Source organism: Amblyomma americanum, chromosome 2 (assembly GCF_052857255.1).
Source record: "Amblyomma americanum isolate KBUSLIRL-KWMA chromosome 2, ASM5285725v1, whole genome shotgun sequence".
Lineage (NCBI taxonomy): Eukaryota > Metazoa > Arthropoda > Arachnida > Ixodida > Ixodidae > Amblyomma > Amblyomma americanum.
In genome coordinates this window covers 132535560-132562095 of record NC_135498.1, presented here as the reverse complement: position 1 = coordinate 132562095, position 26536 = coordinate 132535560, and the positions used below count along the sequence as shown (strand labels likewise).

General features: G+C 48.1%; 1 protein-coding gene across 1 annotated transcript in view; it reads left to right on the top strand.

Annotated features, from left to right (window-relative positions):
• Positions 1 to 4933, top strand: part of LOC144119096 (monocarboxylate transporter 13-like) — a 38044-nt gene extending 33111 nt beyond the window's left edge. The window contains exons 7-8 of the mRNA XM_077651812.1: positions 3400 to 4236; positions 4316 to 4933. Coding sequence (XP_077507938.1) covers positions 3400 to 4236; positions 4316 to 4509 — 1031 coding nt within the window. The 3' untranslated portion in view covers positions 4510 to 4933. The remainder of the gene's footprint in view (positions 1 to 3399; positions 4237 to 4315) is intronic.
• The last annotated feature ends 21603 nt before the right edge of the window (positions 4934 to 26536 follow it).

Here is a 26536-nt window from a genome sequence, read left to right as displayed (position 1 = left end):
GTATCCAGGCTCTTTCAACCCTTATGAATACCTCGGTGTCCACATTACTAATGCCCTTACTTGGACTGATCATGTTACGCATGTCGTTAACAACGCCAACAAAACACTTGGATAACTTCGCCGTAACTTTGGTAAACCGCTTTCATCTCTGAAGCTTTTAATGTCTAAAACACTCATTTTACCTAAACTCAAATTCGCAGCATCAAAATGGGATCCTTATTAGTCGAACTTAAATCACTCATTTGAGACGGTCCAAAATACAGCTGCTCGATTCATTTTCTCTAACTACAACAGAACTGCAAGCATAACCAGCACGAAAGCTTGTCTTGGTCTGTCATACTTTGCGTCTCATCGTCGAAAACTTCGTCTTCGCCTTTTTAATAAATGTTTTTACCATTCTTACTTGCACGAAGAACTCATTTCACCCCCACAGTACGTGTCACCACGAATGGATCACGCCCTCAAGGTTAGAATACAATTCTGGATAACGAAAACCTACTTTGTCGTTTTTACCCCGGACATCCGACGAGTGGAATCACCTTGCCGCACCGCTGGCACTGATTAATGACCACCGTTTATTGCAAGAATGCATTAGCTAACATTCTTCTGTAATATTATGCTATTTCTATGTGTTGTTGCTTTGTATAACCACTCCCATTCATAATGCCGTATTGCCGTGAGGGTATTTTGAATAAATAAATAAACAGACAACACCGAAGTATCTGTGAAAGTTTATAAAATAAAAAACTGTCAAAACCTAGAAAATTTTTTCATATATTGTATTACTGTGTACCTTACGGTTATTCATTAGCTTTGACAGTTCTGCCAGTTGTGTGCCTTCTTATTGATGAGACTGTCCTCCGGACAGAACTTGCTAGTGTGCTTTTTAGCTACCCCACTTCGACATTTATTGCGCACTCTTTTATGATGTTTAGGGTAGATCTTGTCGACTATCTGTTCTCCAGCGAGGTCCTGAATGACTCCATTTTCCCTCTTACTCATGACCCGTGGATAGAGTCTGAAAAAGCAGCTCTTAGGCGCCTGTTCCTACGTTCACCGGCGTGCATCGCCACCGGCCTCGGCGTAACCGAGTGATCGAAGGCATCAGAGGATAAAAGAGAGCGAAAGCAGAGCGCAGAGGCGGATGAAAGACAAGACAGCAGAAGCGTAGAGAGCGCTGAAAGGGAAGTAGTAGCGAGAAGGCAAGTCACGCTGCGGCGACCGCGGCAAAAAAAAAATGAAAAAAAGAGAGATTGTTCTGGAGCGCACTGTAAGGCCCGGGTTCATGCTAGTGCGTCTCAGCTCACGGCCCGCATCCTCCTCTCTCCGCGACCTTGGCGAAGCGGAGTGCGTGGGCCTAAAGTTCGAGATGGTTTGAGCCCTCTCGAGGAGTCAGAGGCAGGGAGACGCAGCTTGACGCGATATGCTGCGCCTACTAACTTTCTCGGCGCCGCCGCCGTGTCAGCGTTGCAGGGATTATACAGAAGCGTCGACGACTTGTAATGTGCTACCGCATTTGGCGATCACCTCTCCCCTCATCTCCCCAATATGCCTGAATGGAATCCTTATCGAAATTATAAAGTTTAGCGGTAACCATGCGGGCTATTGCCCGTGGCATTTTCTCGCTCCGTATTAAGTAGCCTGCGGAGAATATTGCTTCTCCTTTTTCCGACCGTTTTACTCAGACAGTAATGTGTGACGTTAGGCGATAAATGGTGTAGTGTAAGAGCAACTAGTTTGTAATATGATATGCTATGTGGGCAGATACGCGCGCGATTGATGATCAATCCTTCAAAATTTAAGGAATCTGGAGGAAAAGAGAAGCAACGGTGAAAGAGGTACATAATTCTGCTACAGAACACACTGAATTGCGAGCAACTGAAATAGGGCGCTGCCTGCCTGCCGGCACTTTAATGTCATTTCCGACCAGTGACGTTAGACTGAGATGGCATTCTTGCTTGTGTCGTTGTCAAATGAGCAAAGTTGTAATGCGATTTGAAAGTGTTTCCGGTGGCGATTCTCTGAGGAGAGACACAGATATAAGCTCACGGGCGGCGGTTCACTTAGCGCTGCCGAAGCCTGAAGCAATACCCGCCTCCGTTCGGCGTAGCGTGTTCCGGCCCTATGGCTGAAACACCGCTGAAGGTGCGCCCGAAAATCCCATTTTCGAGAGGCGTAATCGTCGGTCAAATTTCTCCGCCATAGTTTACTCCACTGCCTCTAACAATCACCGGAAAAATCAGAGACAAGCATACTGAACTACTCTATGAGGACTACACCTCACCTTGCCACCGGTTTCAATATGCGGCACGAAGCCAGGATGGGGTCGGAATTGGAAGTCATTTTCATTACTATTCACGCCGTTCGGGCTCTTCCAACTCCGCTTTTGATCCTCCCATTAACGACACGAAATAACGTGATCCGGTTCATTAGCAGTTTTGCTCTGCGTATCCTACAAATCGCTCCTGTCAGCTATTCTCAGAACCTGTTTCTTTCTGCGGAATAGCCTGGTCGTGTGCTGGCTTCTTGCTTTCTTTCGCATAGGAGTTACATATTGTGCGCCGTTTTTTTACCTTAATAATTGCCAAATACAAGTCTTCATGATTTCTTTTACCTGAGTTTAATCGGAAGCCTTTAGTACGCCAAATGACTTAAACTTCGATTTAGAACAACTTTGACCCCTGTGTGCTTTCAGCCGAGCGACGGCGCTGAATCCTACAGCTGCGCTGTGAAGTTCGTTTTATGGCTAAGCAGCGTGAAAAGGCGATAGTATTCTACCGTAGTTTAACGCATCAAGCATGTTAATTATTTTGTTTGTGAAATTTGTTGGTGGAAACTTGAGGAGGCTATCGGGGCGAAGCACCGAGCGTGTGCTGACTGTACTCAATCCGTCGCATGATTGTGACTCTGCCTCCTGCCTCAGGCAATGCCCCAACGGCGTTCCGAAGTGTTCCACGGCGTCTCTACGACCACGTGTCACAGTTGAAGGCCACGCAGTCTGCACCAGGCACGAGGCACGGTCTGCATCTATTTTTGTTAATGACAGCAGTTGAGGCTGAACCCCACTTGATGCCGACGAAGGTAGCGCTAGGGATGTGTGAATGGCCGCGTTGTCTCTCTCCCCGTGACTTTTGCTGTGCTTCGCCCTCTTCTATTGTTTGCCTGCTTTCTCCTTTCCGTCGCCTCTCCCGCTAACCTTTTCCGAGGTTACTGTCTCCTCCTCTTCGGATCAGTTTCTGTTGTTGTGCGCAACTACAACACGTAATGGTGAGGCCATATCGACAGCCAGCCACGCATTCCTTTGGAGCATCGCTTATACAGCTCTGGTTCTGAAATTTTGTATGTCCCTACCGTATCAAATGTAAACTGACACATCTGCCTCTTTTTATTATCTTTCAGGAGCTGGAATTGGAACCGCCCTACTCGGACTTTCGTTGTATATCCTTGCTTACTTCGAGAAGTACAGCGGCACTGCCTTCGCCATCATGTGGGTATCCAGGGCTGCGTCCGGAATGGCTGCTACGCCGCTCCTGTGGTACTTGACAGCCAACTACGGGGTTGAAGGATGCCTGCTCATAACAGGTGGTCTTATGATCCACGTATTGCCATTAGTAATGCTTATCAAGTCGCCTCGTCCTTTCTGCGTTTCCGTGAGAACACTTCGAAAGAAAAGATGCAAACCTTCCCACGTTACGCTAGAGCAGCCGCCAGATGTCACCACGCCTTCCTTTCCTATGTGCGCTGAAATGAAGAAAACAAATGCCATGGCCGACGCGCTTGCGAGTTTTAGGAAGATCCCCTTCTACCCGCTAGTTTTCTACTGCATTACTTCTGAATACATATTCATTACTTTCACGGCGACTGTAGTGGCGTACGCTGAAGACAAAGGTTTCCAGCTCGTGAGCGGGAAGCAGACTCTGGTCTACAATGCCATGGGACTTCTTGTTGGTCGAGTCGTCATTCCTTTTGCTTGCGATAAGATTGTCCATAGTCGCTGTCCAGTGGCCGTCGCAAGCTTTATGGCTGCTGGCGCTTGCTTTTTGTCTTTGCCGCATGCATCAACATTCGGCGGCCTCGCTGCCGTGGCCACCGTGATGGGAGTCGGTCAGGGTTATATTTTATGCATCAAGTCTGTGATCATCTCTGACTACATGCATGTGACAGGGCTCAGTTTCTGCGCCGGCGTAGGAGGCTTACTATCAATTCCGCTGTGGATGTCCGGACCTTCCATAATTGGTGAGTATTTCAGCAGGGTCTTAGCGGCTGAGGGAAATAACTTTTTCAGCGCTTACACGGCATGAATGTTTCCATGCAGGCTTTTTCCGTGACACCAAAGGATCGTACGATCACCTCTACTACATGCTCGCAGCACTCAGCGTTGTTACTGCCGTGCAACTGGCCTTTATTGTCTGGTGGGACAAAAGAAGACGGACCATTCTGCGACAAGAGAGACTTTACTTGGCCGCCACCTCGGAAATGAATGATTTGCAGGGAACTAGCTCAGCTTGAATACACAAAGCAGTGTCCTCGGGGGAATACGAGCCAGAGTTTTAAAACGAGCTACAGTCACCATCTGCGCAGCGTGTGCGCTGTTGCTGTAGGGCTGGAGGCAAATATATTTATACTCCCAAACAGCGAGGCTTTCATCTCTAGACGTTCAAAACAAATGTGAGCCCATAACTTACCCTGTGCTGCAAGGTAACCAAGTGACAGGATTCAGGGTGCCGTGAAAATGTGGGTTCAGAAAAAACACTAAAATCGCTATTAGTTTCACCCCATAATTTCTGGAATAAACTCACTATGTCAGGGGATAGTGCTTTGAACGACGGTTTAATCAAGAAGAATATTTCCGGTGACCAATCAGAAAAGAAAAAGACAGGAGAAAGATATCTGTTCAGCGGAGAATATTTCGTACATCAATCATGATTTGCAGAAGAAACATAAATTGCGGGAAGAGTTCAGTTGAGAATAGCCTACAGAACTTACTTTTGATGAATTTTGTATAAAACTGGCTTCTCCGAAAAAAAAAAGCTCCTTAAATCCCCCACTGATTACTGCGAAGTGAAGCCTTGGAACGCCTAAAAATAATTTGGCTGGAAGAACTATTACTTAGCGCTGGCTAAAACCTAACCTAAGCCAGGACGAACGTTCTAAAAGTAAAAATAACCTTGAAAGCCGACATGAAAGTGCATGAAAAAAATTGTAGGGCTAAGCTTGCAGTCTTCGCGCACGAATCAGCGAACGCTGTGTTGCTTTGGTTTAGCCATCTAACCCTGCATTCTGTTGTGGAGCGACCCTAACATAGCGCATTCCTTCGCCGCTGTCATAACTTCCTCAGTCCACTACAGCCACCTTTTATGTTCCGCATGTGGCAGCCACATTCCGGTGGCGCACTTTTACGCTCTCGGCATAACCTCCAAACCACAAAGCAATCCGTCGCCACCCACCTTCTATCTTTTTCTTCGTCTCGCACTTTACCTCTCTGTTATGTCCCCTAAAATTGTGCAAGTTTTTATCTATTTTTTTACCTGGCCACTTTGGCAGATGGCCAACGCCTGCGATAGTGCAAAGGGGCTAATTGAATTCAGTGTGAATTAATTTTGGTAATATAAATTACATATACTCGAACATACATTTGAAATGAAAATAGCTCGCTAAGTGGTTAATGCCTTACTGCTATAAACTTACACTAAAAATCAGTACGGTGAAAGGCAGACAAAAAAAAAACTTAAACGAGTCTTAACTTACCCATGGAAGTATACTGCGAGAGCATTAGAGATCCTTCACAATTGCTCCTATTTCACTGAATCATGGATTGCTGAGAGTGCTCATTGCAGCATTCGCAAACGGCTGCAGCAGCAAATTGATACGCCGCAGGCCCAGCAGGTGGCTGCTTCAAACACAAGTACCCTTGGTGCTTGCAAGCCATATGTTGCTCTTCCCGAGATTTCAGAATGGCTAATTTCTGCACATATACCTTCTGCGGGCTGCCGTATATCATAAGTTCAATCAGCTGATACGCAGTGCCGAATCATGCCTTCATTTCAATCTCCCAACGGTTAAGCTTGGATCATGGTTCGACCGCTTCGGCCACCTCACCTTTTCCTGTTGCATTCGTCATCTTTAGTTTTCCTGATTCATCTTCAGTAAGCTATAAATCTGCTGAGGCATTCATAGGTATCTAAACGTTTGCGGAGTCTTTTTGTACTAGTTTTGCTTGTGCTGAGTCATTCTTAATCTGGCCTGTGCCTGTATGCTTCTGAAAAGCGCCGGCGGTGGCGTTACCAAAGCTTTGATAATGTCTGCTGTACTGCTGATACAAGCCCTCTTTTCAGTGATTATAGCCTCTTCGTAAGTTGAGAGACGTAACACATAAATACAGGAAAAATTCATTGTTCTCAGGGATTCCTTACTGATTGCTGTCCTTAGTGTGGCGCTGACAGTGAAAAAGTGCATATTCGGTCGTGACATGTCTGGATTAATAACGACAGCTGTTGTCGATGTGGCCGGACTAAAGTTCCTCCAATGGTTGTGCGGAATGCGCAGTGCAAAATCCTTCACTGTATTTTCGCTCTCATACGCGTTTTCATGTTATTTTGGTCTCTCTTTGAAGAGATATCCGGTTTGCACAATAAATTTTATTCTATACGATAGAAAATTTCGTAGATATGCACGTCTTAATTATAAGCAGTCTGCCGTCGTCTTTTACTTTGCACCTGCGGTCGGAGTGGTGTTGTTTTCATTTAATACGTTTTTTACCGCAGCCAATAAAGTTTATGAGGGCGCAGGAAGGAGTGCCTCTTTGCTATCTGTTTAGGCTTCTCAAAAGGATTTTCTGGCAAGGAATCGCTTCCGCGTGTGCCGTGTGGCTTTTTTGAGATGCTTGGCTTTTGCTACAGGAAACGGCCCATGGAAATTTTATTAGTTAAGAACGTTTTCGCTGCGTCAAGAAGAGAGAAAGTGTGGGCCACTTTTCCGCCCCCTACTACAGCAGAACAAACGCCCTGCAGCGATGCGAACAGAACGTATTTTTGAATCTGAGTAAAACGAAACTACAGTAACAGTGCTTTTCTACAGAAATAGCCGAAGTTTAAGCACCACTATTTCTCGATCACTTGAAATACATGGCAATGGTAATGCAACTTACCGAAGCACGCCTGAACAATAATCAATAGCATGCATCAATGACGCAATGTATACTGAAGAACAACACGCTGAAAAAAAAAGAAGCGATGTGAAATGGCCGTCGCAACACAGCTTCTCAGGGTCGAAGTTCTACAACTAATTCTAAAAAATAAAACGGAATCTTTCCAGTCTCGTGAGGGCTTCTACAAGTGGAAAGTATTTGTAGCACTTAAACGAATTTTTAAACGGTGGGCGTTCGCAGGAAGCAAAAAATCAAAAATGATCGCAATGAAGCAGAAAGGCACTGAAAAGGCGTATCAGCAAATGCAACCCAAGAAAGCTAGGAGCTCAAATTGAGCCATGTTTGCAGCCAAGGATGCAAGGCAGAAAAACACACCTAGAAAAGCGTCTTTGTCCTAGGATATCTGCAATAGACGGTTCTACGCTTCTGCCTTGAAGGCAGCTAGGCTCCGGCGCACATTTTGTTTTGTGAACAGCTTGCATTAAACTATTCCTGCGCCTTGAGCAATAGACAGAGCAACCAAAAGCGTCGACAATTTCAGTTACTATGAAATATGCAACACTGAATTCTGAAGCTAAGTAATATCCTGGACTTTTTTAAAATGTATTTCTATACACTGCGGGTCACGATTACTTGCGTTTTGTTCATTTAGAAACAAAAAATAACCTAAGACTTTAAGCAATGCCAGCCTTTCTATATGTGCTTCCAGCTGCTGCAGATAACCGGGTCAAAAGCATTTGCGATGATATTACCGTAATTAAATGCCTGAGATGTGTGTATATTATTTGAATGATCCTCTTTAAAACAAAGAACCCGGCCGCGCAGAAATAATAAGCATTTTACGGTATGCGTACCCGTGGGGGAAAGATTTGGTAGATATGCAATTCAAACAATATTGTCACCGACAAACGGTCGAAGCACTCAAACCAGGTTTAATTAGACGTGCTGGGAATGCAAGACAGCGGGGAGCTCGAGGGAGGAAGAAGACGAAACCTCTAGCCCCTCGAGTGCGCAAGGTATGGAAAGTCCCATATAACACTTCGGCCGCGGTATGGCGCCACTGGATTGCTTGGTACTGTGGCATTGCTCCCCCCTTCTGAAGGGCAACGACTCGGTGCCGCAGCAATGAGAAGCAGGAAGGCAAGGGACGGCGAATGTTCCGACGGCTGGTGTAGACACGCCTGAAGCGCTAGCGGGCGTGGTAAAGCTTCATCCGTGCTACATAGATGACTTTGGGGGTCGGCCGTCGAGAGAAGCGAACTATTCCCTGGGGGAGAACTTCATAGTTCACCTTACTGACTTGGCGGAGTACCTTGTAGGGGCCAAAATATCGGCGAAGAAGCTTTTCGGAGCGCCCACGCAGGCGGATTGGGCTCCAAACCCAGACTTGTTCGCCGGGCTGGTAACTAACAGCTCGGTGGCGGAGGTTATAGCGGCGAGCGTCGAGGGCTTGCTGGTGCCGGATGCGCTGTCGGGCGAGTTGGCGGGCGTCCTCGGCGTGACGAACGAATTGGGCAGCACCCATAACAGATGAGGTACCACTAGTCGGAAGCAACATGGCGTCCAGCATGGGTTTGGCTTCGCGACCATGCACTAAACAATATGGAGTGAAGCGTGTCGTTTCTTGTGGAGCAGCCTTTAGGCAAATGTGACGTAAGGGAGTATGGCGTCCCAGTTGCGGTGGTCTGCGTTGACATACATGGAAACCATGTCGGCGATCGTCTTGTTGAGCCGCTCGGTTAGTCCGTTCGTTTGAGAGTGGTAAGCTGTTGTTTGGCGGTGACTTGTGCGGCTAAGGTGCATAACCTCCTGCGTAAGGGCCGAGGTGAACGCCGTTCCCCTGTAAGTTACAACGATTATGGGTGCACCGTGAGGAAGCACAATATTTTTAACGAAAAAGCTCGCAATTTCATCAGCTGTACCACGAAGGAAAGCTTTAGTTTCACAGTACCGGCTGAGGTATTCGGTGGCGACCACAATGTAGCGGTTACCCAGCGAGGATTCCGGAAATGGGCCGCGTAAGTTCATGCCGACTTGGTGGAAGGGGAGTTATGGCGGATCAATAGGCTGCAGTAGTCCGGCTGGCTTAGTCCGCGGCGTCTTGCGACGTTGGCACTCGCGGCAAGTTATAACGTAACACTGGACAATTGCAGCAACCCTGGGCCAGTAGCACTTTTGGCGTATCCGCGCCAAAGTGCGAGAAAAACCCATGTGACCAGAAGATGGGTCATCATGGCACGCCTGCAAAACTTTGTCGCGCAAGGCCGCAGGTACGACGAGCAGATAGGCAGCTTCCGTCGGGTTGTAGTTTTTTCTTATACAGAACGCCATCGCACAAACATAATGATGACAGTCCACGTGAGAAGATTCGCGGGGACGACGCAGCGCTTCCTTCAAGATACTCAATGAGTGGCCGTAGTTCACTGTCGTTCCTTTGGTGTTGAGTGAGGACGGACGTGGAGATGGCGCCGAGAAAATTAGAATCATCGTCGGGATCAGCTCGGTTATTCTCAATAGGAGCAGGAGACAGACCGTCGGCATCACTGTGCTTCCTACCGGACTTATAAACGATGGTGACATCGAACTCTTGAATGCGAAGGCTCCAGCATGCAAGCCACCCCGAGGGATCTTTGAGGTTCGCCAGCCAACGAAGCGAATGGTGATCACTGACGACACTGAAAAAACGGCCGTATAATTACGGGCGAAATTTGGTCGCTGCAGACAGAATTTCCAGGCATTCTTTTTCAGTAATGGAATAGCTCGCCTCCGAGTGTGACAAGGTGTGGATTGCGTATGCGATGACACGTTCGATACCATACTGCCACTGCACAAGGACCGCACCGAGGCTGATGTTGCTGGCGTCGGTGTGCAGTTCAGTGTCGGCTGACTCATCGAAGTGGCCAAGGATGGGCGTACTCTGAAGACGAGTGCGGAGGTCTTCGAAGGCCTGTTGTTGCTCCCGGCCCCAGAGGAACGGTTCGGCATCTTTCGTGAGGCGGGTGAGGGGCTCAGCGATCTGGGAGAAGTTCGGCACAAAACGCCGATAAATTCGCAGAGACCCAGAAAGTGGCGCACACTGCGCTTATCGGTTGGCACGGGAAAAGCAGTGACGGCAGCTCTTTTATCGGGGTCAGGGCTGACTCCTTTCGCGCTCACGATGTCGCCGAGAAACTTCAACTCCTGGAAGGCAAAGTGACACTTTTCGGGCTTGAGGGAAAGACCGGCCGAACGAATTGCAGCGAACACAGCGCGCAGGCGCCTGAGGTGCTCTTCGAACGTGGCGAAGAAGATGACTACGTCATCTGGGTACACTAGGCAGGACTGCCATTTTAGATCGGCAAACACGGTATCCATAATCCACTTAAAGGTAGCAAGAGCCGAGCACAGGCCGAAAGGAAGCACCCGGAATTCGTAGACCATCCGGTGTAATAAAGGCGGTGTTTTCCCGGTCGCGTTCGTCCACCTGGATTTGTCAATAGCCACTGCGTAAATCTAGTGACGAGAAGTCCGTGGGGTGTCGTAACCGGTCCAGGGAGTCGTCAATGCGTGGGTGACGATAAACGTCTTTTTTGGTGACTTGGTTTAGATGCCTGTAATCAACACAGAACCGTAGGGTTCCATCTTTCTTGCCACTAGAACAACAGGCGATGCCCACGGGCTCGTCGAAGGTTGTATCACGTCGTCTTGGAGCATTTCTTGATCTTGTCGGCGAATTGCATCCCGTTCCTTCCAAGAGATCCAATAAGGCGGCTGGCATAACGGTCGCTGGTTTTAGTCAACTATAATGCGGTGCTTTATGAGCGGAGTCTGCCCAACCTTGGAGGTCGAGGCAAAACAGTCGCGGAAAGATTCGATAATGCTCTCCAGCCAGCGTTTCTGATTAGACAGGAGGTTCGGGTTCACATCGGTTTTTATGGGAGTGGTCGTGCCTCCACTGAAGCCGGGATTTCGAACAGCGCGTGCTGTCCCGCGAATTCCCTAAGTTCCTCGAAATACGCTATAGCTGTTTTGCCAGGCAAACACTGTGGTTCAGAACCCAAAGCGAGCTGCACAGACTTGCCGACCCCGGAGCAGTGAGATGTTGGTTTCAGCGATGCCACGGGTGCTGGGGCTGTTATCACACTCGACGGTAACAAACATGTTGGCTCTGGACGGGATCAATACACGGTCGTCACAGACGCATAACTTAGCCCTGCGTGGCTCGGTATTGTATTCGACAGGGCCTTGGGTGGAAAACGACACTATTAGCTACTGGAGGTTGATAACGGCACTGTACTCCTGATAGAAATCCAAACCGAGTATGAGGTCTTTGGAGCACTCGGGTAACACAGCAAAACAACCAGGGAAAGTAACACCGGTGATCTGTATTCGCGAAGTGCAGACACCAATCGGAGTTACCACGTGGCCACCAGCTGTCTGGTTCAGACCAAGGGGTCTGAACCTTCCTCAAGGCCGTGGCTAACCGTCTGCTGATTATAGAAAAATCGGCGCCGGTATCCACGAGTGCGGTAATGTCGTGGTTGTCGGCGGATACCGGTATTTCGGCGGAGACCAGTCGGTCGCAGCGCGCAGTCGAGGTCGTCGGGTTAAGTCGACGTCGGTAGGAGCGTCGCGGCGAATCGTCGGGTGGAGGCTCTTGACTCGGTCCTGTAGCGGCAGCCGTACTGCCGGAAGACGCCGTCTTCAGTTTTCCCGACGTGGGGACGTGCCTCTGAACTTGCCAGAGGATGACGGGCGGCCGGGCGAAGAGAACCGCCTTGGGGATGGCGATTGGGACTGGCGTCGCTGCGAGGTAGAAGATTGTACGTTATCAGCAAGTATTGTTCGATTTCCCATGGTCTTTCACCGTAGCGTGGTCGAGGTGCGTCAGGTGAAAACCCCCTTAAACCCATTCTGCGGTAGGGACTGTGGCGGATGATGTGGCCGGGCTCCCCGCAGTGGTAACAGGGCTGTTGATTGTTTGGCGTATGCTAAACTCTCACATACATTAAGGAGCCTAAATTAAATTTTAAAGGAAAGAAGTGTGAAGAAGACGAAGTGGACTAACCAAAGAATAAAGAAGAGGCATTCGGTGATGTGGAGAGAGATGATTGGTGGAGAGGCATTCGGTGAGGTGGAGAGAGATGACTGGTGGAGAAGAGAAGACGATGACAAGGCTTACGTGGACTTACACGGAGGCTATAAAAGGGCGAGGGAGAGCGAGGCACGGGGAAGGGGACAGCAGAGAAGCGGAGGCTCCGGCGGGTCAGGGACACATCGGCTGGAAGAGAGCGACGCCGGCTACTGCTCCGGTGAGCTCGCGTTCTACGGCATCGCATCGTGGACTTGCTGCCATGCCTGAGCCCGTTCCGGGGAGTCAACGGAGCACGCTACCATCTGCTACGGCCAGGGGTGTCTCCAGCGCTGTTGCCACCCATCCGGGTGGTGCCCCCAACGCTAGCAACACCGGCATCACCTCCACGGACGCTTGGACCGGGAGCTTGTATGACAAAGCCAGCGACGCCAAGCACGTCGAACGCCGCCTCGACGCCGGATACTGGATCCATGCAACGCTGCAGTCGCACCGAACCAACCGCGAGCACGAACGCCGACCGCTAATAGTAGAACGCTAGTAGTAGACGCTGGTAGCAGTGCGCCCGGGTCGTGTGCATTTATAGTCTGTGTTTTTTGTCTTTTAGTTTTGTGTTCTAGTGGGTGTGTCACGTAGGGTGTAATAAATGTGCGCTTGTGTGGGTACACCTGTCGCCTAGTCCATTCTTTCGGTCCGAGTGTTCTCCGGAGAGATCCGTGCAATGAACATGCGGTTAATTTGCTCACGGGTGGCCTGAACTCCTGCGGCACAGAGGGTACAGTTGCGACTGACTCCTTCAGGTATGGCACAGGACCGACGGAGAAAAGGCTCGCATCGCTGGCCCGGGACTTCGTAGCGCATCGCTCTACGTCATAACGGTGGGCGCCGGGTGCGGAGCGGGGGGTGGCTGCACAACTCGTCGGATTTCTTCGAGGACCACGTCCGTTACGGTAGCGACGGTGACCTGTGGAGCTTCAAAGTGAAGTTTCGCAAGTTCCTCGCGCTCAAGGCTTCTTACAAGCTCCCGAAGCTCCTTGGCAGGCACGACGTAGGCGTGTACGCGTGTACTAGGAAGCGGCTGCTACAGTAGCCTGACGTCCGTAGTGGGCGCCCCGTTCATGCAGAGAGAGCTCGATACCCATTACCTCCTTGGTGAAGTCGGACACTGTTAGTGGCGGGTCACGGACCAGTCCGGCAAATTAAGTGGCGCACCTTTAAGTGGCGTGCACATTAAGTGGCTTACCTTCTGGGCTTCAGGCATACCAGGGTCGGCCCGAGTGAACAGTCGCGTAATGTCCTCTTTGAACATCGCGACGCTCTCATTCGGCTTCTGTGATCTTGAGCGCAGGACGACTTCAGCGTTCTCTTTCCTTACGCTGCTGGAAAATGACGCTAGCAGCTCTCGACGAAAAGCCTTCCAGATGGTAAAGGAAGCTTCGTAGTTCTCAAACCACATTTTGGCCGAGTCCTGCAGTGCAAAGTAGACGTTGCGCAGCTTGCGCTCGCCGTCGCACTCATTGAAACCCGCCACTCGGTCAAAGCTGGCCGACCAGTCTTCGACGTCCTCGAACCTCTCACCGTGGAATGATGGGGGTGACCGAGGCGTGTGAAGGACGAACGGCGGGGCATCCGCGGAATTCTGACTTCGCTGGCTAGCCGTAGCGGACGTCATGGCCCTTGCTGGTCTTGCGAGTTGGCCGAACTCTGGCTGTAGGCCTCCAGGCGGCGGCTCGCCTTGTGGACTGGTGTTGTAGCAACGCGTTGAGAACTGACGTCAAGAGTGTCCTCGAGGTCAGCGTACATGGACCGGCACCCAGCACCTCCACCAAATATGTCACCGACAAACGGACGAAGCACTCAAACCAGGTTTAATTAGACGTGCTGGGAGTGCGAGACAGCAGGGGGCTCGAGCGAGGAAGAAGACGAAACCTCTAACCCCTCGAGCGGGCAAGGCATGGCAAGTCCCATATAAAACAGTTCGGCCGCGGTATGGCGCCACTGGATTGCTTGGTACTGTGGCAATATAGTCCTGTATTGAATGCATACAAATCATGCATAAACTTTTCAATTTGAAATACAGCGCTTACAGTGAGTGCAGCTATGTTGCCTATGCAAAGCTAAGGGCGGAAAAATTTTCCGTACTTAGGTGGACATTCGAACTTACCGAGTTGCCCAAAAGAAGGATCAGAAATAAATATGTAACGGACACTCATAAGTCATTTGAACACAAATTTAGTAACTTTGACTACACAAACTGAGAAACCTAATTGGCGCTGTTTTATTGCAAGACGGAAATCACCTCTCACAATAAAAACGTAGCGTTACTGCCTTATTGGAAATGAACAAGGCAGAAAAAAGCAGACCTTTTTTCTACTACATATGTGCGTAATATGCTGAATAGTAACGGTGGTGCTTAAGTGCAGATAAGATTAGTATTACGCTTGGATATTGGCGCATCCTTTCTGTGAGTTGGCTAAAATATGCCGTAAGATATATTGTTACGACCCGAGGTTTATTCAGACCACATCCGGGCGACTGAAACCAGTTGAGGTCTGCTTGCCGAGCGCGAGCCGCATCCACCTCGTTCTTCTCATCTTCTGCGTAGTCAGCGATGCCGACAAAACAGACTAGGCATCGCCTCTTCATGGGAGTCACACTTCCCCTACGCAGCCGAGACCCACAGAGAGAGTTGAAAAGCACCGCGCGAATGGTAGTGCTTCAACCGGGCAACGTGGATCAATTTAGTTCACGAAGAACTACCGCCGCTTTCGTGAGACGCACTATGCGGTAAGTGAGCTCACTAATTTTTTGAATAACAACTTAGGGTTCATCGTAGTGGCAAAGCAGCTTCTGAAACAAACTCGGCTTTCTGCAGGCCGCCACAACAAGACCAGATCACAAGAGCTGTAAGTGACGTGACGGCGGTGGGCATCGCAGAGCGCTTTGGACCAATCTTTGGAGACGAGAATACGAAGGCGGGCAAGGCGTCAGGCTTCTTCCGCGAGAAAAAGTGTCTCCGCGATGGAGGGATCTTCGTGAGGCTCGGAAGAGAATGGTGGTATGGTATCCAGGGTGTAGCGTGGAGGGCGAGCATATAGTAAAAAGAAGGGGCTGAAGCCTGTAGCCTCATGGCGAGGTATTCAACGCCTAGGTGATCAATAGCAGGACGCTGCCCCAGTTTTTCTGCTTTGAATTAACGTACATTGACAGCATGTTAGTAGTCGTTCGGTTCGTGCGCTCAGTTAGCCGATTCGTCTAGGGATGGTAAGGAGAAGAATGGCGAAAATGCGATGCGCAAGAACGGAGGAGCTACTCCATGACGTCAGCGGTGAACTGCGGGTCACGCTCACTGATGATGACTTTGGGGGGTACATGGCGGAGAATTATAGATTGCAGCACAAAAGAGGACTCATGATACGCTGTAGACGAGGGTCAGGCTGCCGTTTGGCAATAGCGAGTAAGGCAATGAACGCAAACCACTATCCAGTGGCTCCGATGATAGGATTTGAGAAATGGGCACAGGAGGTCTAAGCCCACTTGATCAAACGGTGTGGCGGGTGGTGTCACAAAGTGAAGCTGACCAAGTGCAACGCTACTAGGTCGTTTGTATCGTTGACACTGGGCGCAGCTGGGGACTTACCGCTCAGTCGTGGCCCACAATTTCGGCCAATAGAAGCGTGCCTTGGTAAGGTGGAGGGCTCGTGCTGACCCAATATACACAAATCCAAGGTCGTCGTTCATGGCCTACCCGCCGCGGTGACTCAGTGGTTAGGGCGCTCGGCTACTGATCCGGAGCTCCCGGGTTCGAACCCGACCGCGGCGGCTGCGTTTTTATGGAGGCAAAATACTAAGGCGCCCGTGTGCTGTGCGATGTCAGTGCACGTTAAAGATCCCCAGGTGGTCGAAATTATTCCGGAGCCCTTCACTACGGCACCTTTCTTCCTTCCTTCTTTCACTCCCTCCTTTATCCCTTCCCTTACGGCGCTGTTCAGGTGTCTGACGATATATGAGACAGATACTGCGCCATTTCTTGTACTTAAAAACAAATTATTATTATTATTATTATTATTATTATTATTATTATTATTATTATTATTATTATTATTATTATTATTATTATTATTATTATTATTATTATTATTATTATTATTATTATTATTATTATTATTCGCCTGCAAGGCAGAGGTGTACAGGCTCTTCGACTCTACCAGGGCGAAACGCTGGCCTGTAGAAGAATAGTTTTCCTTCCATAGGACCCCATCTCCACACAGAACTGTTTTGCTCCGGATGCGTCTTCAGCCTCCGCAAGAAGAGGCCGTAGGGTTGAACCTTTCTGCCGTTCCTCTTTGAATATGTTGAGATTAAGATAAAACGGTGACACTGACTGGATGCGGTGGTCAAAATTTTCGATGGTACACCCCGTCTCAGCAAGGGGAAACCGCGAAAGACAGTGCACATCAGCGTGCCGGCGACCGCCCTTGTAGGCGACTGTGTGTCAAACTCTTGTAGACGCAGAGCCCACCGTGCAAGGCGCCCACACGGGTCACGAAGCTTAACGAGCCAGGGGATTGCATGATGGTCGTTGACGATGGTGAACGGGCGTCCGTATAGATATGGAAACGCTGCGTGGGGAAGTGGCGAGGCATTCCTGTTCGGTGACCATTTAATTGCGCTTCGGTTTACTGGGCGAGCGACTCGAATACGAAACAAAGTGTTCTTTGTTGTTGCAGCACTGGATGAGCAAAGCCCCGAGGCCAACACTGCTGGCGTCGGTATGAACTCAGTGGGGGCTGATTAATCGAAGTGGCGAAGTACAGGTAGGGACGTGAGAAGGAATTCGAGTAGGCGGAAGGCGGGTTCACACTCAGGATTCCACTCGAAAGCCACATCTTTCTCAAGAACTCCTATCAGTGGGTAGGCGATATCCACAAAGCGATGAATAAAGCAGCGGAAGTACGAGCATAAGCCCAAGAGACTTCGCATCTCTTTGACAGGCTGGGGGGGGGGGGGGGGTGGCTTGAGCTACTGCACAGAAACTGTTTTGGCTGTATCGAGTCTGCCGCCGTCTTTGTCGACAAGGCGTTCAAGCACTAACGCTTGATGTGCATCAAAGTGGCACTTCTTAGAGTTAAGTACAAGGCCACCTTTGCGCATGCAGTGCAGTATGGGAGCTAAACTGTCATTGTGCTCACTGAACGTCTTTCCGACAATGGCAACATCATCTAGGTAGCACATGCTTATTTACCAATTCTAACCACGAAATATAGTGTTCATAAATCTGTTGAATTTGGCGGGAACATTAAAAATGCCGTCAGGTGTAATAATGTAATAAACACTGTTTTCTGTTTTTTCCGCGGGATGCATAGAGATTTCGCGGTACCCCGATCGGAGGTCAATAGAAGAGAAGTAGGAGGCTGAAAAAAGGCAGTGGGTGGCATCGTCTAATCGAGCGAGGGGGTAGATGTCTTTCCGTGTGACGGCATTTAGTCGATGGTAATCTACGCAGAACCGCCATGATCTATCGGTCTTCCGAACAAGAATTACTGGAGCAGCCCAGGTACTCGACGACTCTTGTATAACACGTACCCTTGATTAACATCTCCTTCACTTGCCCAGTGTTCACTTTGCGTTCAGAAGGTGACACTCAGTAGGGCTTTTGTCGGATCGGATGTGAGGCGCTTGTGTCAACGATGTGCAGGGTCCGAGACGAGGGGATGGAAGATGGGCAGTCGGGCGGTGAAAAGTCAAACACGCGTGCAGTGTCGCTGGATGATGGCCAGCAGAGCATGCCGCTCATGCGTGAAAATCGAGTTCTCGATCATGTGCAGTAACTGCGACTCATCACAAAGCTCTGGCGCTGCTCCGCCAAAGGCGCCCTTAACCAAGGCAATAAATACTGGCAAGTCGTGGCTGCATGACGCAAGCTTCCAGCCTTCAGTAAGAACAAGAAATTCTGTCGAACAATTTACTGTCCACATTTAAGTGCGTCCATTGGTGATGGAAAGGATGACATGAGGAGTCAAGATATTCTTCATGCTGATCAAATGGTTCGGCTCCACAGTTGCATCAAACACGTCAAGAGTGGTATCCTGGCAGGAAACCGGTACACATACAGCCGAAGAAGGAGGCACGATAGTATCTCGGGCAACACGGAACACACACTCTCTGCTGCACGAGCCTTCCACAAGGCAAGTTGTGAAACATTTGCCGACGCTGAGCTAACCGTTGTGACAGACGACGCTAGCGCCAGACTTCTGCATTTCCGTGCTGAACGCTTCCATACTCACCGAAACCTTAACAGTATACACTCTAGCTGCAAACTACAGTTCACCACTCACACGACCAAAAGTGGACACTTTTGTCCCACCAAAGCAAAACTTCACGTGCGAGACACTTAAACGCTGCCCTCATAGCTGAAACAGTAGTACCGGTGTCCACTAAACCATCACAAATACACCCTCCACTAGGACTAGCACTTCGTTCTCTAACAAATCTACAGAACTACAGGCAGGGGTATCTCTTCCGGCGGCAGACTCACAGCGACCTCACCTCCATTGGTCGGGCCGACTAGTTTTCCGGCGGAGGCGAGGTGGAGCGGCGTCGGGGTGATGGATATCGACTAGTGTGGAAAGCTGGAGGCCGTGTCACACTTCTATCCGATGCCGGCGAATGATTCCGCACTTGCACAGGCCATAGATTGCCGGAATCAGGAGGGTAGGATGGCCGCCGAAAAGACAGGTTGGTAATCCGGCCGCGGAGGATAGGTTGAGGAGCGGTAACGGTATGGTTGTCGGCGGAGACGAAATCGCGAGATGTGACCTGGCTGCCTGCAGCGGTAACACGCGAGAGGGACCAGGAGTACATATGCGTCGCCCGCAAATAGTCATCATACGAAGTACTGGGCCAGTAGTTCTCGTCGTATGTGCCCGGTGTACGCTGGTAAAAGCGGGACCGGCGCTCCGGAGCGAAAGTCCGCAGTGTTAACGGCGGCTGGCGAAAAAGAGGGCGCGTAGGATACCCAGTAGGGAGCACTGAGGAAATCTAAGTCAGTTCCAGTGACCTGGTACACTCTTCGCGAACAATCTGGTGGATCGTGGACGCCAGATCACACGACAATGTTGTGTCTACAGCTGCCACCATCGTCACCCGGACCAAACGTCCGAAATTCGGTGTGATGCGAGGTATTAACAATGTCTCAAACGTGCAGCAGTGCTGGATGACGTCAGACATGGACTCTAGACTTACTTTTCCAACTTTCTCCTCTTCTACATCATCGTGACGGGAGAGGCGACCTTGCATAACTAAGATTTCCTCAATGTACTCCGTACATGTTTCCCTAGGGAGCTGAGCCCTTTGCGCAAGCGCTTGTTCAGCCAGCTTCATCTTAGCGACGTAGTCACCGAAGCAATTCTCGAGCTCCCATAAAAAGCTGTCCTATGTCGTGAAAGAAATCTTATGATTGTCATACCACGTTAGGGCCATGTCGGTTAGCGGAAACACAACGTTGGCAAGCCGGGCAGAAGAGTTCCACATATTTTAGCGACACACCCATTGTTAGTGGGTGAGCCATTCATCGACGTCGTCGCTGGACGAGCCCGCGAACGACCGTGGCTCCCGGTAATTCTGCCACGAACTGCTGGCCACATACCTCGGGGCGCCGCTGTTCAGGGACATCATGGGCACAGAAGGCGGCAGACGAATAATGTGACGACTTCAGAGAAGGTGAAGCTTGGGATCCGTCTTTGGAGAACCTGTATGATCGGCACCTTTCACCAAGGTGTTACTACCAGGGGTTTATTCAGACCACGACCGGCGACTGAAACCATCTGGGGTCCGCTTGTTGTTGTTGTTACCCTCATACAATGTCCATGCTCGCATAGGGGGATTGGGCAGGAATTAGGGGGCACAGAGAGTTTTTCAGATAAATATTTCCTGGACGAAACTCAAATGAATGTTAGGGAATGAAGAAGTAAACAAAAAGGAATTGCGAAATGAAAAGGGAATTGCATAACGCACGCAGGAGATTGAGACTGATGTTCATAACCGAGTGGTTAAATGATACTGATAATAGTAAGAATCAAAATATTATTGAAAAAATAAACTTATAAAATTTCATTGCATTAAAAATTTTGGAAGGCGGTAAAAACAGACCTGTGGCTGTACCCAAGTATGGTGGCTCCAAACAACAATATGACTAAGCTGCTAAATCAAAGGCCAAGCTCATGTAGCGGTTTCTCTTGGAACTGTATTCTTATCATGGTGTACCGGCGGCAAAACAATTAACAATGGTCTATGGTTTCATGCTCACCACTGAATACGCAGACAGGATTAAGCGCCAACCCAGAACTGTGCAACCAAAAATTTAGGGGTGGGATCCGCCAGCGGAGCCTTGATAAAGGTACCTTAAGCTGCTGCGAATAGCATGATTGCCTGCTCCACGAATACTTCTCGTGCAGGTAATCATCAGATCTTAAAAGAAATCCAGTTGTAATTCTTAACAAATTCTGACTTCGAAACCACGGTGCTGTGATGTACGCTGTATCCGGCACGATAGGTAGCAATGCGCCATTCAGGGACGCCTTTGCCGGGCAGTTCGCAACTTCAATGGCTGTCATACCGCTATTACCTGGCACCCATATTATGTGAACAGGGCTCACATGCGGAGGGAGTAATAAATGGGAGGTGTTTAAGATTGGCTAATCCACAGCCGAGGCAAAGGACGAACACAACGAAAGAGAGTCTGCAATGACAGCCACTGAAGAGAAAGCTGGCTCTAATTTTCGAAGAGCAAGCACCACCGCCAGAAACTCCGCTTAGAAAATTAGGCTAAAGTCGGTAAGCCCCACAGAAAAAGACCGATCAAGAAGCGGGCAATATATTCCCGCCCCTGCCTTTTCATCACACTGTGAGGAGTCAGTAGCTATCGTTAAGCTAATAGGTATGCTTTGTATATGGTCTTCTAATAAACCATTTAAAATGCGGGGTGGTAAATGCTTAGCGTTTTCCTGCAAAATATCATCATAGACAATTTCTACAGAGGACCCACTGTTTTTGTCGAAGGATGTTATACAAAAGAACATTTAAAGGATCAAGCAAATTTTGTACCGTAACTACCTGTGGGATATGAAATCTAGGCTAATGGACTCCAAAAATGAAATTCAGCTTGCAACAAAAACGGACACGGAGCGATGTAAATGAGGTTCATATATCCTTAGGCACGTCAGAACAGTTAGGAATTGAAATCTAGATAATAAAAGAGGAATACGGGCCTCAAGATAAAGCATGCGATTGACCACAAATTTGGGAAAACCAAAGCACAAACGAAGCGCTCCCTTTTCCAAAAGGACGAGCGTCCAAATTTTATAAGCAGCCGTACCAGCAAAAAGCACACATCCAAATTCTAAAATTGGTCGGACATACAAAACATAAATCAGCAAAAGTGCATCTCTTCGCATTCCAGACTGGGTATTACTTAATCTACGCAACATGCCGACAGCATCAGCCACTTTTGCTGCAACGTGGTCAATGTGAGAGCGCTATGTGAGGCTGTCATCATAAATGACAGCAAGATATTTTAATGACTTAACTTGAGCAATATTTTGTCACTGGAAAATGAGAGACAGATGAACAAGACCTTTTATTTGAAAAACAACTACAGGTGAGACGCAAGTTACGCAACCAACTTTCAAGCAAATTCCGGTACGATTGCAGGCGCACATAGAGAGATTGAATGTAAGCTGCAGCAGTGAAAAATGCAATGTCGTCCGCATAGACGTACGTGAGAATGTGTTGATCGTTGACGATAGAGCTCATTGGATAATTAAAGAGCACAGCCGAAAGCACTGCCCCTTGTGGAACCCCTCTGGATTGTTTATATCTCCCAGAAGTGACACCATATAGTCTACAAAACAACTGTCTGTCTTCAAAGAACGCAGATATCCACGCAAGTAAGTAGTTCGGAAACTGCAGAGTATGTAATTTTTGCAATATTATGTAGTGTTATACGCTGTCATAAGCCTTGGCTGCATGTAATGTCACCAACGCAGCGTGCATTTTTTGGTGCTGCACACGAAGAATACGACCCTCAAGATCGGTGTGAACATTCAATATGAAACATTTTTGACGGAAACCAATTTGACAGGAACTAAGGATATTTTGGCGCTCCACAAACTGCGAAACAGGCAGGAGCAAGAACCTTTCAAGTAACTTAACCATTTTGATGTCAATAAAATGCGTATAATAATATCCAGGAAACAGCCACCACCATTGTTTATGTAAATTGATCACTTTAGCGATTTTCCACCCATGAGGAATCCATGCATGTCTGATTGAAAAAATTAACCAGCTCCAATAAGGAGGTAGGGGACTCCTTAATAAGGATCCTTAACATTTTTGATGTTACCCTATAAGGTCGAGGGGCAGCAGATGGTAACCTCAACACAATCGGAGAAAGCTCGGGAAGGGTAACAGGGAGGACATGCTGTATCTCGTCCACTGACGCCACAAACGAGGAGCGCAAAGAAAGTACAGACGAGAAACACTGGTCTAATCCTTTGGCAATTGTCTGAACTGTTTCTATTGCTTCTTGCGGGGTCAGATAACATGAGCGTAAATTTTCTGAAAACGGAATCTTTTCTGCGATCTTAAGAATCCGAAAAGTGCGCGACGATTTCCTGACTTTGTTAGGAAATCAAAATGCTCGGATTCATAATTTTCTTTCGATTCTGAGATTGCGCGTTTAAAAGTAACCGCAATGAACTTATAATGATGCCAATGTTTTGCACGCTGATTGTGTAGGAGCTTCTTACATGAAGCCTTTCTGCGTCAAATCCCGCAAGCAATCTGCATTGAACTGTTCCCTCTTGATGTGTGTATTAAATATTCGGAATTCTTTCGGCATTCCTCAATGGACAAGCATATGCCTTTTCCTGTATGCTCTTCAGCACAATGAACAGCTGAAGCAAGAGTGGAGCGCAAATTGAACTGAAACTGGTCATAGTTTATATATGACCTCAACTGAGAGCACGCCGGAGTTAAGTGGCAATTAACATAAAAAACGTATGTTACGGCTATATGTTCCTCAATTCACATTCGTCCAACTGAGTAAAAGAACACAGAGCCGGTAAAAAATAAATCTAACACAGATCAAATTTGTGCGCGGCGAAATGTGGCTGAACCCGAACTCATACACGAAAGGTTGTTATGAGTAACCCAATACCAAAGGTGCTTACCGCAGAAATCTGTGTTAAAACCCCACGACACATGTTGAGAAAGTCGCTGGCCAAGAGAGCTGACTTCTGACAATTAAGGAGCAGGATATCAAGCAGCCTGGTATCATGCACACGGCAAGGAAAATAAATAGTTACTAATGAAAAGGGATAGCACCCTGGAATTTCAAAATCTAAAGCTAATAACTCACAGTCTTTAGTGGAAGACTGAAAAGTAATCTTCTCCCTGTGACGAAATTTAGAAGAAACTAGTATGAGCAAGCCTCCTCCTCTTGACTGTCGATCTTGTCGAAATGAAGAATAGTTTCGCAAATGGAAGTGTTTCTTGGGTGTTAGCCAAGTTTCTTGTAAAATAATTATGTATGGATTATGTTGAGATATAAGGTACAGTAAGTCTGTTGAAGCTGGAAGAAGTGACCGACAGTTCCAGTGGAGAACCCTTCACTCCTCTATGGTTGGGAAATCCGGGCAGCAGCAACGGCCTACCCTAAAATAGTAATTTTTGGCTTAGAGCCAATCTGTTTTTTCTTTGATTTCGGCTGAGGATGTGGAAAAGAAGGGTAGACATGGGGGATCCACTGCATTTGAGCATTCGCGCGTCTGAATACATCATCTCTGCATCATGAATAATTTGAGCATTATCTGATTTAGTGGAACGAGAAAGTGGAGAAACAGCAGTAACTTCTTCCTGGAGCTGAGATTGCTCAAGCAAAGAAAGTTGGGTCATAAGGAAGGCATGGTTGACATAGCAGAAGTCATTCCAATTTGCATGGCCTGGATAATCTGCGTTGCCAGAGCATCAGATATGCACACTGTGACAGTGTAGACTATCCTTTCAACCATCTTAGCCATAGAGGCTTCCAAAGCAGTCACTATTGCTTGAGAGATAGACGATTCTTGTGTCACTCCTGAACGGGCTGACACACTTGCATAGCCGTGAGCTCTCTTTAATTTCTGATATTGCCTCGCGCCGCGAACAGTGTGCGCGCTCGGTTATGTCTAGAATTTGCAATTCATGATCCCTAAAGGGCAATCCATGGAATTTGCAGCGTGAGATCCACCACAAAGGCAACACTTCTCGTTTTGATCAGAGCATAAATTTGATGGATGGCCATTGCCGCATTTGCAAAAGCGCAAGGTGCACTTGCAGCCACGAGCACTATGGCCATTTCGCCAGCAATTGCTGCAGTGCAGTGGCTTAAACGGAAGCGGATCTACTCGGAAGATTAGGGGTCATGCTTTTATTTCTCAGGGATAGGCAGTACCCGCAAAAGTGGCACTAACCGTTTCCGTTGGCACCCGATCATTGTTCACTTCTCGGCTACAGCGACACACCCCAACAACACCCGCTTTAGAGAGAAGATTGAGGGTCTCAACTGGAGACAAGCAAGAGTCCACATCGCAAACCAAAACCTTTTTTGCAGGCCTGGTGACACGGATTGAAGCTGTTTACCGAAAAAGACCCAAAAGGACAACAGTTTAGAAGATCCTTTACGCATGACAGGTCTGGTGAACGGCACAGAATCCAGCCACGTCCAAATAGCCTTACCTAAGTGATCGCCTCAAAAAGAGAAGTGGCTGTCTGGAGAGCACCTCGAAGAGGCCCTGGGTTGTTAATTTTGATAGCACCACCATCTTTTGGCACCAGCGCCACAGGAATGCTGCGGACGCCGGAGCGTTGAAAAGCTTCCAGAGGCATCTCATAAGGCGGTAGGGAAGCCGACCAGGGAAAGCTCCCCTGGCCGAGAGACTGCGTAGACTTACAAACTCACCGCGTGCGTTATCCACACATGAAGAATTGTGCAAATGCACAGAGGAAAAAGGTAAACAGGACCAGCCGCCCAATGTTGTGGTTGTTGTTAGCCTATCAAAAGATGGCACATACCCACACTGGGGGATCGGCCGAGAATCGGGTGGCTATTCACCTGAACGCAGTTAACAAAAAGGAAAAGCACGTGAGAGCGCAACACCGGTGAATTTTTCGTCATGAACAGAAAAGGGATGAGTGTTTTGATTTTAAAATTTTAAGAATAATAATAAAGAGAGTGATTAAATAATAATGATTTAGTCAAAATGCAATAATTGATAGAAAAAAAAGGTTAGCCTCCCAATACTTAGCCAATCCCTCGTTGTCTTCTTCCGGCGTCCCGAGCACGAGACGCATCGACCTCGTTCTCCTCATCTTCTGCGTAGTCAGCGATGCCGACCAAATAAAATAGCCATCGCCTCTTCATGGGCGTCACAATATATTGCAGAACGATATTGACTTTATTTTGTTTTCAAAATCAATAAAATTTATGGAGATTTGTAAAAAGAAAACAACGATTGAAAGCTGCTTTGAAATGGAAATATGTGTGAAAGAGAGAGACATGATGTGATGCATGTATATTTATGTAGTGTTCCTCCATCCTGCGAAAGAAAGATGCAAGGCAAACCAGACCTCGCAAAAACTTACCTGCCGAAAATGTTCTGTATTTTTGCGTGACTTACATCGTATGATTTCCACTACGCACAGGTTCATATTTCGCAGAAGTACGAGGCGCTTGTTACAGCTGTATGCAGGTGAAGGCACACTTACAGTACCTCGCACTTTGTACTACTGCTAAGTGACTGGACTCGCTCGAGTCACGCTTTGCTCTGATATACTGCTTGTGAGTCTCTGCAAGACCTCTACTGAGCTCACTGTTACCCAATTCTATATGCGCGTTGCGGCCAAGTATGAATCGGGCCGATGTTCTTCGGCTGTATTCATCACACATCATTTATCATGGATACCACATGGCGGATGAACGGTCTCAGCTGGTACGCGTCTGACATTAGGGCTTGTGTACAGTGCGACGTGCTCGCAACAAGCATCTTCCACTCTGCAATTCTTCATGCCAAAAAAAAACGAAAAGTGTAGTTCATCTGTTATGTAGGAATTTTATAATGGCTCCACATTGGGTTAATACTTCATACGATATCTAAATATTTAATCTGTTCAGTGCGGCTTACGTATGCTGATAACCTCATTCGCATCATGAAGGAAATCTTAGTTTCCTCTCTTAGTTTCATCCTTAAACACAAATCTAGAGTTTGATTCAGAGATAT